Here is a 16121-nt window from a genome sequence, read left to right as displayed (position 1 = left end):
TAGATTTTAATATTATCTATTTTTAACATAAATTTACGTACAAATAGATGTTAATTTTTCCTTTTAATGCTATAAAATTACCAAATGTGTGTATCATACAATCACTTAAACATTAACACATTAATTAAAACCCCTGATGCTTCCAGTGCGTTAGCATCTCATCACTTTCGGTATTCCCGATTTCAAAACTAAGGCTTAGACTGATTGTAGTCAGCACATTATGAAATCAATTTCACTCCCTGAGAAGGTGAACAATTTTGATATCGCACCCCTACGTTAAAAAACCAATCGAATTTTCACGTACGTGAATGCATGTCATCGGATAAATGACTGAAACTAGTAGAGTGAATCTCAAAACATGTCAATGTCCGTGTGAGTTGAAATAATAAATAGATTTCACTCATAAATACGAATGTAGAAAGTATAAGAATAGATATAACAACAAATCATTGAAATTGACTAATCTTTTTAAATACACTCATTGCATTTACCAAAAACGTTTCCACTTGTGCAATGCATTCTACTTATAGTGAGAGAGTGGAGAAATAAACTTTTGATACTAAATGTTGAAATTCTTTCACCATATCAAGCCTAATGACTTGAAACCTATATAGACTTATTTTGAATAATGGAAGAAACAAGTTTTTAAAAGATTGATTTCGGAACAATATTATTTTTCCATCGTGTTCCATGGGAGAAATAATTGAAGTGGTTTCCCGCTGCCTTCCTCAAGAGTATTTTAACAGATGATAGACGTAGATTGGAGGCTTTTGAGATTTGGGTATAGTGAAGGATGGAAAAGTAAAATGGTTGAGAAGGGAAACTAACGAAACACTAGAATGGCGGGGGGGGGGGGGAGAAGAGGGTTATTAGATGAAATTCAAAAGTGGCAAGAAAAGTGGATGCAGTGAGATTTGATTGACATTGGAATGTTGAAGAGTGTGATAGGAGAGGGAGAACGATAGACAAGTGGTGAGGTTAGAGGGGGAGAGAAAAAGAATAGGCACGTGGGACGTAATGAAGGGAGATAGAAAGTATGCAGAATTGAAGTAGAGTTTATTTTAGGATAGGGCATGCCGTTGCGTCGTGTTAGGCGAAGCTTAAGAGATGAAGCTTAGGTTAGTCTGTGTGCCCATGCCCATATAAAACAAAAGCTAAGCGGTAGATTATCAAAATTATCCCCTAACTACTTCACCAATCGAATCACATAGGAAACTCTCGAGTAGTAATATTTAGAAGAGTTTAAATCTACCGCGCTTGGATTTTTAACAGACATATTTGGATAAATTTCAAAACTTTACTTGAGTGAGATGTTCCCAATTTAAATTCGTCTTTCCTTCACAAAACTTATGGGTAGTTTAGACACGCTGAAATGAAGTACAGGCACAGTAACTGTACTTTTTAAATGTGCTGACCACACATTGAATCCCAGCAAAAGAGACGAATAATGAAAAAAAGATAGGTTGATTCAAGAGTCAACATGACTCAAACAAATCACTTATATCTGAAGTAAATAATAAAAATAAAGTTGAACACCGAATTTACAAAATTATATTTTATTAATATTCTATCCGTTATATGAACACCTCTAGCAGTTTATACCCGTTAGCCATGGATTACGCTCAAGTACGGTTAAGTTTATAATGTTTACCGTACTTTTTTCCACCTTTATCGAGGGAATGAATTAAGCATTTCCGTTCACACCAATTTCATAATCATTCGCGTTATGATAATCATACTGAGGTAAACATATTATTTATTATTGATATTGATTTATTATTTATTTACTGATATTTTATTGAATTAGTCAGAGAAAAATAGGAGCTGTAGGTGATGTACGCAGCTACTAGATATAATTCTGTCCCATTTTAGAGGATATTATGGTTCATTCAAATGCATTGAAAACTTTAAAAATAGCTTCATAAAAACAAAGTATGCATTCAAAGAAGAAATTTTTAATTTAGTTAGCCTATTAAAGAAAGGATTTTCAGTTTTTCGTGAGGAGATGAGAATCTATTTTTGAATTTTGAATAAATGAATGAGAAAATTTATTCCCAGCTGGAGCGTTTCATCTCATAAAGGACCACTGGAATAGGCTCATATACTGATCGTAGCACTAACTACTATTTAGTTAGTAGCACGACGATATTCAATTAACGATCGAATAAATTGCGATAGAGTTTAGGTGTTGTATACTCTCCTCAATGAATTAAGAAGGTCTAAATTTTTTTAGGATTTTACAAAACTATTAGTTCATGTATGCATTTGAGTACATGATGATTGCTTTGGTACTTCTGTAGCCTAGAGCACAGGATTTTGGGTAATAATATCTAATTGGCCGCCGGAGATAAGTAAACTCTAACTTAATTAGAGTAGAGACTTTCTTTCCCCTCTTTCGTGAAGTTCACTCATCAAATTGAGTAGGATTATGAGAAAGACGGGTTCTGAATTAGGGGAAAGAAAATCAAAAGAGAAAGGAATTAATTTTACCTTGCCGGGATTTTAAAACTAAGTAAGAGAAGAATTCTTATCGGAAGAAGATTAAATCTTTCCAAAGATTTAATAGTCTCCAAAAATCTCCGAAAAGTTTAACCGAAGTCATATTTATGTCGCTTTTTTTACGTCCCTCAATTCGCTTTTGCTATCACTTAAAAAAATCGCTAGATTTTTTAAAAACAAAATCATTCACTCCTCTGAAGATAATGGAATAAGAGCTGATGAATTCTCATTTGCACCTTTTACGCATCGCTTGCGTAAGAGGTTTTTGAATAAGACTCATTTCTAGTATGCATGAGGAATGGGAATGGCTAATGGGGGAGAAGATTAAGGAATGGGAAGCGAAAGGAGTCGAGAATAAGTGAGAGGAGAGAGAGAGAGAGGGAGGAGGAACGGACGGGTGGGAAATTCAAGGGTTTGAGCTTGGGCGGGAAAGGGGCGGAACCGCGGGCTGAGAGAAGAGGGAGATGTGACGGGCGCGTTCCATGGATTTTTTTTTCGGGAGGACCCGAGAATGGGTGCGGTCAATTTAAATTCCAAAAGCGGAGAGAGAATTGTCTAGAAGAAGGCTTGCATTGAAAACATTGGAAGCATGTATGCACATACCTCCCCTGAGGGTGGGGTGACTTGAGTGAGAGGGAGAGAAAGAGGGAATTTCTGCCGAGGGAATCTTTCCCGAGGTCTCAGTCCAAACAGGATAGCACGCGGTATCTCTTCCAGAGACTCGTAAAAGGAATGAATTCACGGAGCAGATGTGGAATGGAGTTGGATGTTTACTTAACCCCCCAGATGCTTACAATAACCACAAGAAATATGGTCGAAAAGAAGTCGGTGCTCTTTGAACTCGCATCCATTCGTAGAGAGGGAAAGGAATTGAGGGAGGTAAAACAAACTATAAAAACGGCAACACTTAATCAGTACTCGTCGGCACTATATGCGTGTGTGTGTATACATATATATATATATATATATATATATATATATATATATATATATATATATATATATATATATATATATATGTATATGTGTGTGTATGTATATATATACATATATATATATATATATATATATATATATATATATATATATATATATATATATATATGTGTGTGTGTGTGTGTGTGTGTAAAAATATGAAATGAGATGTATCTAGACTAAGTTCTATGTGTAATATAAAGAACACTTGTACTCGCGAAGAGCTTATTAGAATATGGAATCATTAGGTCACCGCTGCGATTCGATAAACGGTTGGAGGGTACCGACTTCAAAACGTTCACCAGCGGTCCTTATCCGCAATTAGATTAATTCGAGACATTTTGCCAGGAGTCAAACTCGGGGTTCGAATTACACCCCACAAGAGCGTACACGTGCTTTTCCGTTTCCACCAAGGGCGGCGCGGCGGTGGTTTTCCAGCGACGACGTCTCTAGTGCAAGGAGGAAACCCGCGATGAGTTCTCCAACTGGCTACTTTCAAAATATTCACGCTCACTTTCTCAGGGAGGCTTACCGTGTCTTAAGTAATTAGACGAACAAATCAATAATTTAAAACAACGAATGCAACTCATAATTATTCTGGTTTAATTACTGACAGAGCATAAATGACAGCTTCAATATCCTGTCTATAGGAAACAGTATTGTTTCACTTGTCACAGGAACCTTCTTTGCACCATGGATTAACTTTCTTCCATTTCTCTCCCCGAAGAGCCATCCGATTTTTAAAATCACCGTAAAATATCACTCTCGCGTATTTTTAAAAACGGGAAAGAATGTTTCCGCTCCTGAAATGCAAGCAAATTGCCATTTTATGAATGTGCCGTTAAATATGCGGTCTCGGGAATATTTTCTTGGTCCCCCCATGTTCACCATCAGGGTACGGCACACTTGCATATGGTATGCTTACGATGGGTTGATTTGCATAACCTTTACTCCTGACACCATTTACCAGCCTAGTCGTGTTTGCCATTCTTACTATCTTCCAACTTTACAGCCCGATAGTTCTAGGTTCGAATTACACCGGTCATAGTGGCCGTATTTCCCCGTTGAATATTTGAGAACTTTTGCATTCGTTGCGAAATAATTGGAGCAGTATTAAGTCAACAATGCTACCACCGTAATTAAATATAATTATTTGGTACTTCGCGTTAACGAAAATCATCAAAAATGACCTGAGAAAAACTGTAGCACTCATATTAATCGGCCTTAAGCTAAATGGGAGAGCCAGTTTGAGTGTTATTCTGGCATAATACACCCTCGAATTTTAACGAACGTCTTTTGTGCTTGATTTTAATGAGTAGCAACCAAGAAAAACATTGAAACTGGCAAAAAAAAAAATGTCAGCAATTCTGAGGAATTTTTCCCATGAAACATTTTTCCTCTGTATTATTTAAGGGAACGTTTCGTTCTGTGAATATACACGAAGAGAGAAAAAGGCATAAATAAGGTTTATCTTTCTAATATAGTGAAAACAACTTTAAATGAAATGGAAGGGGATCGAGATGGTGCGGGGGCTAACGTACTGGCTTCCCACCCTGAGGGCGCGGGTTCAAATCCCGGCGGTGTTGAATATTTTTCAGAGGTATCTCGATCCCTACTTGAGGTGCTTTGTGGAGGGCACTTTGAGTGAGTACGCCGTCCGTCGGATGGGACGTTAAACTGTGGACCCCTTGGCGCCTTTCGTAAAGAGTAGGCTAATGCCGACGCCGGGTTTCTCTCCACCCTTCATCCTTTCCTATCCATCCCCTATGGCGCAAATGACCTTAGCTGTCGGTCGCCTCCCCTCAAAACTACTACTACTATGAAATGGAAGACTATATTTGAATTAGGTAGTGTAAATACAAACTTTTGCAATGCTTTAGAGAAAATATTGATATTTTTGTACTTTAATTAAAACTGAAAGAATTATGTTCATGACTGGTCAAGATAAAATTATAGAGATGGAGATCAGGTGCACTATACCTGTAGAAGGAGGTGAATAAGCTTAAAAGAAATAACGTGCATACTTATTGGGATTGCCTGAGGAAATGAAAAAATATTAAATATAGAAGCAGGAAGAGTATTAATAGAATCAGGGAGATTCAGGCAAGATGGTGAGAATGAGCAGGACTTTAAAGTATATATATATATATATATATATATATATATATATATATATATATATATATATATATATATATATATATATATACACATATATATATACATAGTGGAACATTTCACTTGTTTAGAAAGTGGCCTACATTGAACAGGAAAGTAATACGATTTGTAGGAATTAATTGAGTTATCGAACGAAGCGCGCATACAAAGAGGATATAATTGAAATCGGAATTGGATGAATGAATTTAAGTGGAGACGTGAGGAAAAATACGAAAACTTAATCGGAAAACGACATTGTACGTTCCGAAATTCCTTGAAGAGGGAGATGAAGAAATTTGGAGGATTTGGAGATACGGAAAGGTAATAAAATTTGGAAATACGGGCGTTGATGGATGAAATTAAATAAGCATAAGGGAAAACAAAGGAAGACGTTTTGGGTAAGGTGGAGAAATCCTGTTAGACGGAGTAGTCAAAATAAGGATATTGATATATGGGAGAACGTTGGATACGCAAGGTAGAGGGAAATAAAGAGTAGGCATTTAAGATGACTTGACGAGAGATCGGGATTATGCAGAGCTGAATGCTTTAGTCCAGGGTAAATGTTATTATGGTAATTAGTGTTATGGAAAACATTATTAAGTCCTTTGGAAGAACGCGACATTGTATACATATTAGTTTTCAAGGTCTATCAAAAGCCTAACTCTGATCAGTAGACTTGTATTAATTAATAATAATTTTAGGCTTAGAAATGACTGTTATTTCATAAGTATTATATGTCTTATAGTTGTAATGTCCAATAATCGTGGATGGAAGAGGCTTTTCAGAATGTTCTGGGTATAAAACCTGAGAACTTTTCGTCCGAACGTCATTACCGCCCAGAGCGTGATAATAAATCGATCGTAAATCAGAAAACATTTACGATGGTCATAGGACAAGAATATATGTCGATATTTCAGACGGAACACCCATAAATAATAAAATTATTGAATATTAATGCGTGTCCGTATAATAACACTTCGGGCTTCGTAAAAAGTTCAACGAACTTATTATCTTCACCCTTAAAGTTACCTCTTGGGGTGGAAAAGAAACTCGGGAAGTTTTGCGCCTCTTTCGGCGAATAGGCCTGTCAATCATCCATCGCAAACAGGCAGCTCGGAAATTTAGAGCGGCCTAAACCCGAGAAGATTGAAAAGGGGAAAAAATGTGTGTATTCATGGGACAAAGTACCCAACCCGCAGCACGTGCTTCGAGGCACGTTTTTAACCAGAGGGGCAGCACACCCCATCCCTACCCGGAGACCATAATTTGCCTCACTCCGTGAACGCGGAAACCCTGTGATCCTCCTTTCTCCGTGGCAATATCCGTTCGGCGAGATGACGACCCTCTCTCCTTGTTTGCACTCCCATCCCGCCCTTACCCCAGGACGCATACCTACTCAAGAGGGACGACCAAACACTGGCGACCGTCAGAGTGACACACGTTACACTTACCTTGAGAAGCAAATGGAGCGGAGCGCTGACCGAGGGGCCAAGACCCGCCTTTTTCCGCCGCCTCCTCCAGAAGGGCTGCCAGGGGGACCCCTCCTTGTCACCCCGACAGAAGCAAGGGAAGCAGCACGCCATTTCTTTGACCTGGCGAAGGAAGGGGAAGAGATCAGAAGTCGGACGGCAAAGCGGTACACAATGAAAGGCGGGTTCTCAACTACGTCCTCACCCCTCCCTCAGAGCCGTCTCCAGCACTCGCGGCAAAACCAATAGGAGAGCATGTCTGGGCATCAATGAAGTTTTGTTTCATGTCTAAAAAGGGGATCCCATTATTACGGTGGCTGGTGGACATGCTTCCCAAGTCTCAGGCCTCACGTTTGGCTCCAAGAAATAACCGTAAAATTCCAGTGGCTTTCCCATCCTTGCTCATGCATTGTGGGGGAAAAACATCGCCGGTGTCTTATGCCATCAGTCAGATGGGACCGGAAAGCTTTGAGCCAAATGATGCCTTTTTTCGCCAGTTCAGGCATCGGATCACTCTCCACCTCTTTTCCTTACACTAATTTCCTCCCTGTTGCGAATTGCTAATTGATGTGGCTTAAATGACACAAACGAATGATGACTTCCACAACACCTATAGCTACAAACAAACATGAAATGACACACAAATCGTCAATGGGAAATCCTAGGTGAGATCATCAAAAGTCCGAAACGGCACTATTTTTGGAAAACCTAATAGTAATTATATCAACCACAGTTATAAAACCAAAGGTTTGCTCGATGGTTAAGGGTAGAACTCACCCAGTACTAAGCGCAACGGAGTGTGAAATTCACACATGATGGTTTGGGGGGCCAGTTCTCTTCGCTGTGCCGGTAATGATTTCCCAGGAAGATCTGGTACCCGAAAAATCAAGCAGCTTGGGTGGAGCAGAGAGTGCCCAGAGTGCCTAGCCCGGGAATCGAACCCTCCGAACAGTAATCCAGTGCTCTACCCCCTGAACTACCACTTCCACCGTTATTATAGTATCGCTCACAATTATGGTGGTATCACTTAGAATGACTAGTACCTGAAATTTAGGGCAGTGTTACCAACCATAATTATGGAGATTTCCCTATTAAGACATTAAAAAAGGTTTTAAAATCATTTCAGCTGTCTTAACCTTTAGGTCAATTTTTTTGCAACGTGCAACCACGCATAATCTGGCGTTTACGCAGGTTTATATCAAATGATAAAAATGAGGGATGGATTAAAATTAAAGGAGATGGTGAATTTGCCGATTCATGTAATAATTTGTGAAAAGGGAGTTTTCGCGTTTAATCCCGTCACATATCTTCTCACCCTTTTACGTTATACGAACTCAATCCGTTCGGCACAATTTCCACGTAAGCAAAATCCCGTTTGCCAGAGGGCGAAAGTTACGCTCAACATTAAGAAAAATAATGCAAGACATCATATAATGAAACACAATTCGGTTTCACATCATTGTGAAGTACCTCATGCTTCGTCCGGGTGGTCTAAGTTATAAATATGGTATTAAATTATAAGAATTCTCTCGGTGACGGAAAAGAGCGATGAAGAAGCCTCCTGTATTCCGGAGCATTTCACTCGAGAGTGTTATCTTTTAGAATGAATCCATCCACCACGCATATTCTCATGAGTGCATATTTTTTTATAATCACCGAGTACAATGGAACTTCAATTAAATTTTCAATCTACATTTTCCATGAGAACAAAACACTTCCTCTGTATTCCAATATTATTAACGAACCATTGCAGAAAACTACTCCACATTTTATCTTCCATCACATGTAAGAAACACATGAAGGAAAAATTGATCAACGAAACGGAAGTAGAGCAAATAAATGTATTGAATGGGCAGACGTAATTGAAATAAATAATATCCCCTCTGTTTTAGTCGATATAAAAGGTGCGTGGAAAAGAGAGAAGTAAAAGGATCTTCATGCTGATAAACAAGTTATCAAGACATCATAAAAGCACCTGATTAATTGATAAAAAAACAAAGAAAGGAAATAATTTTCACAAATTTTAAGGCCAAAACTAAATTGTTTCCCGGTCATGAGTAAGGAGAATGATCCATAATCATATTCGATCCTTGTCAAGTTTCCAGGTTTTCTTCCATTGATTCAGACAGTATCCATACATAAAATATAGGGTTTTAAAATAGTATAATTGAGTCTGGATCGAAAATTAATTATTTAGTAAAAGAGCAGGCGGTAGAAAAAGACAGTATGTGCGCGTGCCGAAGGAAACATTTCTATCGCGAATTACCGTGGCAAATTAGTTTTTCCTGTCAAAAATTTTGAACACCCGAGGTTTTCTTGAAGTCATTTATGTTTGACTTGATTTCACCCCTCTCAATATTAGTGGTATCATTAAATGTTATGAATATTTTGAGAAAATCATAAGAATATACTAAACATAGATAACTGCCGGCCCAGAAACCTTGAAATCTTGAATTGAAATTTAAGATTTAGTTTGGGATGATCTTTAACCTCGCCTATCAAAACCATATTTCAGATTTATCAATGTGCCTTTATCCTCATCTGTTTCTCAATTAGAATTAGAAAGGAAATGGGGATTGGGATGAATGAGGAGAAGACCAATTCGGGATAATACAGTTCTGAATTGAGAGGATTCAAGACGCCCGAACGATATATGCCCCCTTCATCGACAGACTAGGTTTCACAAGAATTATATATATATATATATATATATATATATATATATATATATATATATATATATATATATATCCTGATGATATACTTCCGTGTAGTAATAATTCAGATCTATAATTAAATATACATGGGATACTAAAGAAAAACGTCTTTCACCCGAGTTATTGGCCAACTTGGCCATCAGTTTAGTTGGGGATCCCATTAGCTCATGCGTCAGCCCCACTCTCGGATTATATGAGGGTATGCGATTGACGAGGCGGAGCGGTATCCTTTGAACATTCCAATAAAAATAAAGAAAAGAGGAGATGACGTGAAGAATTGAATTTTGAAGGGACCATGGAAGATGATAGGTAATTAATTGAAAAAATATTGACATTCATGCAAATTTCAATCACTGTGTGCTTACTATTATTTCACATGTGAAGGATTTATGATTAATTCATGGCATCCTTAATTAACAATTTCCTTAACCCATAACCTTCAAATAATCATGTTCTAAAATTAACTATGTAAATTGTTTTAACAAAAAAAAAGAGTTCTATGTCCCAAAAACACTTCTAACGATTAAAGTGTCAATTTTAGTGCCACTTGAAGAAACCTACCACAATTCAATACAGTCACGTACGATATTTAAAGTATTAATTATTATTTAATACGCATACTTGAAATATCTTAAGTATTAATCTGCCAAAATTAATTGATAATTGGTGATTTTTATAAAAACCCTTCTTAGAAACCTAACGACAAATGGCAAAAAAAACAAATAGATATATTCGATGTTTTCCGGCTTAACTTTATGGAAATCCATTATCACTAAAGAAAAAATAACAATGTATCTTTTCACTCAATAAAATTGATTGGAAAGACACATTAATATTTTTACTTCAGGGAACAAATAGATAATTCATGTGCAATAAAGACCAAAATTCAGGAAGTCAAAGGGCATCCCGTCCAAATGGCAAAAGTAAGAGAGGGAGGTACTAAAAGTAACTGGAGTTTCACAGGCGGATAAAGTTTTCGGATAAATGAGTGGAGAGACATACGGGCGGGTGCATTAATGACTCCGGTCGGATTGCGGCCAGAACTATTGACCCTGCCCTCCTCGCCCGAAATCGCCGCCATTGAACCAACCTCCTACATCCCTCCACTTCCCCCACGAAAACTTTGCCGTCCCCGGAACCGACCCCGCCCATTCAATTTCGAGAGAACAAAGCAAATTCCGAAACTTCTTTTTACTCTTTGTGAAAGTGAAAGGGTGAATTTTTGGATGCCGCTGCATCGCTCCTCTAATCTTAACCCTTCGGAGATTTCGTCACGGCGCTTAAAAGAGGTGATTCCAGCACTAGGATTACTACTTGCGTCGATGGTTCGTCGTTCGATAGCTGCGCCCACAATAAACCATAATCACTTTCAATTATGAACCATCATATCACGTCGAACATTTACGCGGCCTAAAATGGATTGAATTCCATATGGTGAATCGAATCGGAGCGATGTTGCTCTCCTGTGTTGGTTGCCTCGGAGACTCAAGTTACCCGGTTCGTTTACCCTGGATGGAAGATGCCTTCGGAGATATCCCGTCCTCCACTCCAGTTGCGTTGAAAGAGATTTACGTGAATCACATCGCCCGTGAAAGTGACGCTAGGTTGTGAAGACTCTTTAGAAATCTAAATCCGACATCATGATTCCTTCACGCGAAACCCTGCTTAATCCCGAATCGACCAACTCGGTGAATGACCTCAATTTTCAGGGAAGTTGTTATAAATAATTATCAACGATAACTATTAAAATCTTTGTGCTGTTTAATCCTACAATTTTTCGCAGTACCAGTAATCGAACATTTGTTCATTATACGGATTCTTTCATTTAACACTAATACACGTGAACTCTTTGAATACTTAAGGGTGGTCGAACGAAACTCTCATTAAAGATTATAGAATTGTGCTAGGCATGGGGATGACACTATGAAAAGTGAAAATAACGACGCATATTTACTTTTTGTTAACAAATTTTCGAATATCGTTCTGTAAAATATGATGAGCTGCATTTTGATCACCTGAGTAGGTACATTTTTAATGCACAGGAATGTCATTAATGTAACACAATAGGCCAAACGAAGGAATCCGTTTATTCTAGGGATTCGCGATGTGACCTCGCACTCCGAGAGAAGAGTTTCGATGCCCGAGTTGGTAAGATTGTCACGTGGTGTGCGTGAGGAAAACACGAAGACTCTGGCAAAAGTTAAAATTACGCTCTCCATCTCCCTCCTACTCATATATTTGAGAGGATATTGCTGTCAGGACTGTTTCCTTCCACTCTTTCCTCTTTCTAGTTCCTAACTCAACAAAATTACTCAATCAAACTTACATGGACCAATGAAATTTACGGTCAGGTCCCTCTCACTAAAAATAACCAAATTTAATACCAACAAACATAGTTGACGGCCGCATTTTATTCAATATGGTAAGTTACTACTTATGAGAGCAAATCTCATGTTAAACTTCTGGTGAAATTGCAAATTGTAATTTTTTACAGCTGCTTATTCCATAAAACGCGTTTCAGTGCCTATAAATCACCTATTTTTCACTATATATCCCACGGAGAGCCATAAAACTTGTACTGCACTCCATATGGCTAATAGGCAACGAAACACATTGCACGGAATAAGTCGTTATGGAAAATTATATTTTATTGCCTCGCATAAAGATTAATTTTCACAAATCACAGCATGCCATAACTACTTATAGCTTAAAAGTCTGTCGTGGAATATTGGCAACACTTTCTAACGTATCTTCCAGATACGTCCTATCCTTACTTTTAACAAGAAGCCATTACTTGTTACCTATAATTTTTAGAAATTTGCAGTAATCTTAAATAAAATGTAACAAAAAGACGACGCCACGCATATGGCAGCTGGTTAATAGACTAATTTACACCCATTAATGTGTTTCGAACGCATGCGTACTTGTTTCTAAACTTTTCCACGAATATTCTCGCGAATATCTACGAATAAGAGCGCCCATTTAATCACTGACCCGTCCAACGGATGTCAGAAGCGGTGACATTCGGGGTTAATTACTCGGCGAAAATATTAATGACCTGAGAAAATGTAAAACCGCCGATTTCGTCATCTCACCAGGACACACACATATTCGTATCTGACGGCCACATCCTCCCGTCATCTCAGCCCACATTGCCACGCGGCACTCGAGTCAAGTCCCGCCCCCATGCGGATGCAAAAGAGCGAGGGGCGATGCCGCCCCCGACGTGTTTCCACCCCTCGCCAACACATAAGGCTGCTCCATCTCTCTCTCTCTCTCTTTAGTGCTGACTACCCAATCCCCTACCCCCCCCCCTTTCCGAAGAAAAAAAGATGCAACGGGTCGGAGGAGGAGAAAATTAATGGAACCGTCCCCTAATCGATTCCCTGACTGATTGATTGAGTTTCATGGATCCACCCTAGGGCCACTCCTCCTCCCCTGACCCCCCACCGCCATGGCTCACGACGTCTTTTTATGGATGGTCCCCGCGTGCCATGTTCGCCGGCGTCCATCCGCTCGAACCATCGCCGTTGCGTGCTTCCTGTATCTTCCGCCCCAGAGAGGGAGTGCATTCGCACGATGACGTGGTCTTCGCGGGGGGTGGGGTTGAAAACATCGGGGGGAGGTTTTCATGCGGGGGTGTGCATGGGAAGCGGGGGGATGGGGAAGGGGTGCGGACAGACGACGGGGTTTTGATGGCCGGCACTCACGGAAGCGGAACCGGCCAAGATGGGAGCAGCTGGCCCAAGCAGGGGCGGGACCCCTGGTCTTTCCCCCCCGCCATCCCCTTACCCTCAGCACTCAAACCAGGGCCACGCGGCCCAATATTGCTACGCATCTGCGTACGTTATGTATAGCACGTGGAAACCGAGAAATAGCTAGCACCCGGGTAGGCACGAGCCGGTCGACTAGGCCTGCAAATGAGAACTTAGTCCGCCAGGAGTGTCAATATTATGGAAGCCTCCCCGTTTTGAGTGCAGGCACTCAGTCTTAGAGGCCGGTTAAAAAAAGTTTTCTAGAGCCTGGATTTCATCTCCGAGACTAGGCTGTTCGTCTGCGCAGGGTCATGCGTTTTCATATTACCCTCTTCCAAGACAAGACACTGACGGACACTGAAGAACCATATACTATATAGTCGCAGGCTTCCCATAATAAACACATAGAAGAGTTTCTTCGGTTTTTCGTCTAGCGCCGTCCGAAATTACGCCGTTTTGGCATTATGACAATGGCTAATGTTACATCAGTCCCATTTATATTGCTTCATTTATTTATATTGCTTCATTTTTGTCCAGTAAGAGAGGGAAATAATTCCTGGGGTAGTACTTAAGTTCGACCCTAAACATGTGAAGTGAAATTAGAATTAACTTGGAGACTTAACGAATTACAAAAATTTCACAGGGTAAAAAAATCACCCTTGATCGGGACTCGAATCCGGATCTTTGATTTGCTAGTTTAACTCTGGACGTTTTAAGACAAGTTTTTCAATACTGTCATCGGAGCTCTTTCACTTTTTTATGAACATAACACTGAAGGCTTTCTTGGCGATGCGCATATGACACAGGGTTTTATTCCCTCGTTGTTCCATCAAGCTGGAAGACGGTTTCAAAGGCGTTTCCGTCAGCAACTTCAGGTCCGAAGTGATCATCAACACGGAAGCCTTCCCTACAAGGAAATTACCACAACCTACACCCTGGAACCTTAAAGACGAGAAATATTTCAAAATAAATATCACCATCCCATCTCATTTCGAGGAATATGGCTTATAAATCTTTGTAACGGAGACTTCCCTGGTGATGTACAGATTACACCAGGATTTTCGGGTTAATCCCGCGTTGCACGCTCCACCTGGCTGAACAACGCCAATGAATGAGTTCATATCTGAAAATACTGACTGTAATGCCAGTGAAAACGGTGTCCAACTAGATGAAACAGTCTGGGAGTAACTCAATTAACGTTAATTATAGTGTTCGCCTTAATTCATCTAATTAGGCACTTATTTTTATTAATGACGCCGAATATCAAATAACGTGTTGCATCTAATTTAACCACAATTTATTCGACGGAATTATGGCAGTGGAATTTCCGGTTTCCACACAAACCGTTTCAACTTTAAACGGAGCTCTCGAGAACCCAGCATCGATGTAAATCAGGTTTTGCCGCAATTGGAAGGTAATTGTCACCAACCGCCAGGCAAAGTTGATCATATCCTTGACGTCACCAGTAAGTGTGAAACTTAAACTCCTCATCTTCCGTGCTCGGTAGTCAACTTTCATCCTTGGTTCTTTTTCGCGGACACTGACGTCGGCCATCTCTAGCATGGGCTGACTAAACGCCCCTCATTTCCAGTGGGTGCCTATTAAGGCATGTGCTATAGAATGCGTACAGCGAATAGCAATGAGCTATTGAGCGGGTGAGGTGTCATTTATAAATTGATTATTCCACGCGTTCTTTTTGGGGTCCCCCGAAGTTCGTGCTTATCCCAGGTCCCCTTGGTACTAGAAGATTTTGCATATAATATGCGCCCAGCATCGAATGGGTGGTAGGTTTTACCATTTAGGTTTACACCATTTGCACGTGACAGTATATTTAGTATGAGTTGCTCGTATTGCGATATATCGCCACTGCTATTGTTGCGAGTTGTCAACAAAACTTTGTTAGTAACCATCAACAAACACGGGTAATGACGAATTGATTCGCGCTTAACTTTGATGGAACGTTTCATATTCCCAAAATAAAGAAGAATCTTCTTAGTGTCTTTTGAGTGGTAAAATAATGATCTAAGTTTATCATTTTCAAGAATTTTCAGGATGATACACGCTCTGTCCAGGGGGCAGCAATCGCTAATAAATTAGCTTCGTCAGAAACTGTGGATTAACGCGTTCCCGCTGCAAGATGACACACATCTAATGCTTTGCTCAGCTAACTGCTTTCCTCAGGTAACGCTCTAGCTCCTTTACATAGACCATCCAGGTAATTCAATCAGCACTGGTTAGCACAACGTATCAATGTTTCTAAATTGGAAACGGGAATAGCTAAAGACTTTGTTCTTTAGAAATATTTTTTATCATTGTTCAACAACGAAAAGCTTATTACTTCGTTCATTTGGAACAAGTGACCCAGAGTCCCTACGTTATCCTTCATTCAAATAGAGCATCCACGAAAAATAGGTCGTGTTCTGTGGTTAACCATGACTGCACAAATTTCAAAATATTTATATATGTACAAATATTGACCACTTGGCAAAATATTTCGTTTCGTTTTAACAAGAAATTAGTTCTATCTGCAAGATAATAGTAATGTTTTT

The 16121-nt window shown here is 39.4% G+C and overlaps 1 protein-coding gene across 1 annotated transcript in view; it reads right to left on the bottom strand.

Moving 5' to 3' along the window:
• Positions 1-16121, bottom strand: part of by (focal adhesion protein tensin) — a 199533-nt gene that overhangs the window by 164735 nt on the left and 18677 nt on the right. The window contains exon 2 of the mRNA XM_071594616.1: positions 7083-7223. Within this exon, the coding sequence (XP_071450717.1) occupies positions 7083-7214 (132 nt within the window). The 5' untranslated portion in view covers positions 7215-7223. The remainder of the gene's footprint in view (positions 1-7082; positions 7224-16121) is intronic.

Source organism: Hetaerina americana, unplaced genomic scaffold, assembly GCF_022747635.1.
Source record: "Hetaerina americana unplaced genomic scaffold, ioHetAmer1.1.p SCAF_65, whole genome shotgun sequence".
Lineage (NCBI taxonomy): Eukaryota > Metazoa > Arthropoda > Insecta > Odonata > Calopterygidae > Hetaerina > Hetaerina americana.
Note: the sequence above shows the minus strand (reverse complement) of the source record. Positions and strands in the feature narration are given on the sequence as shown.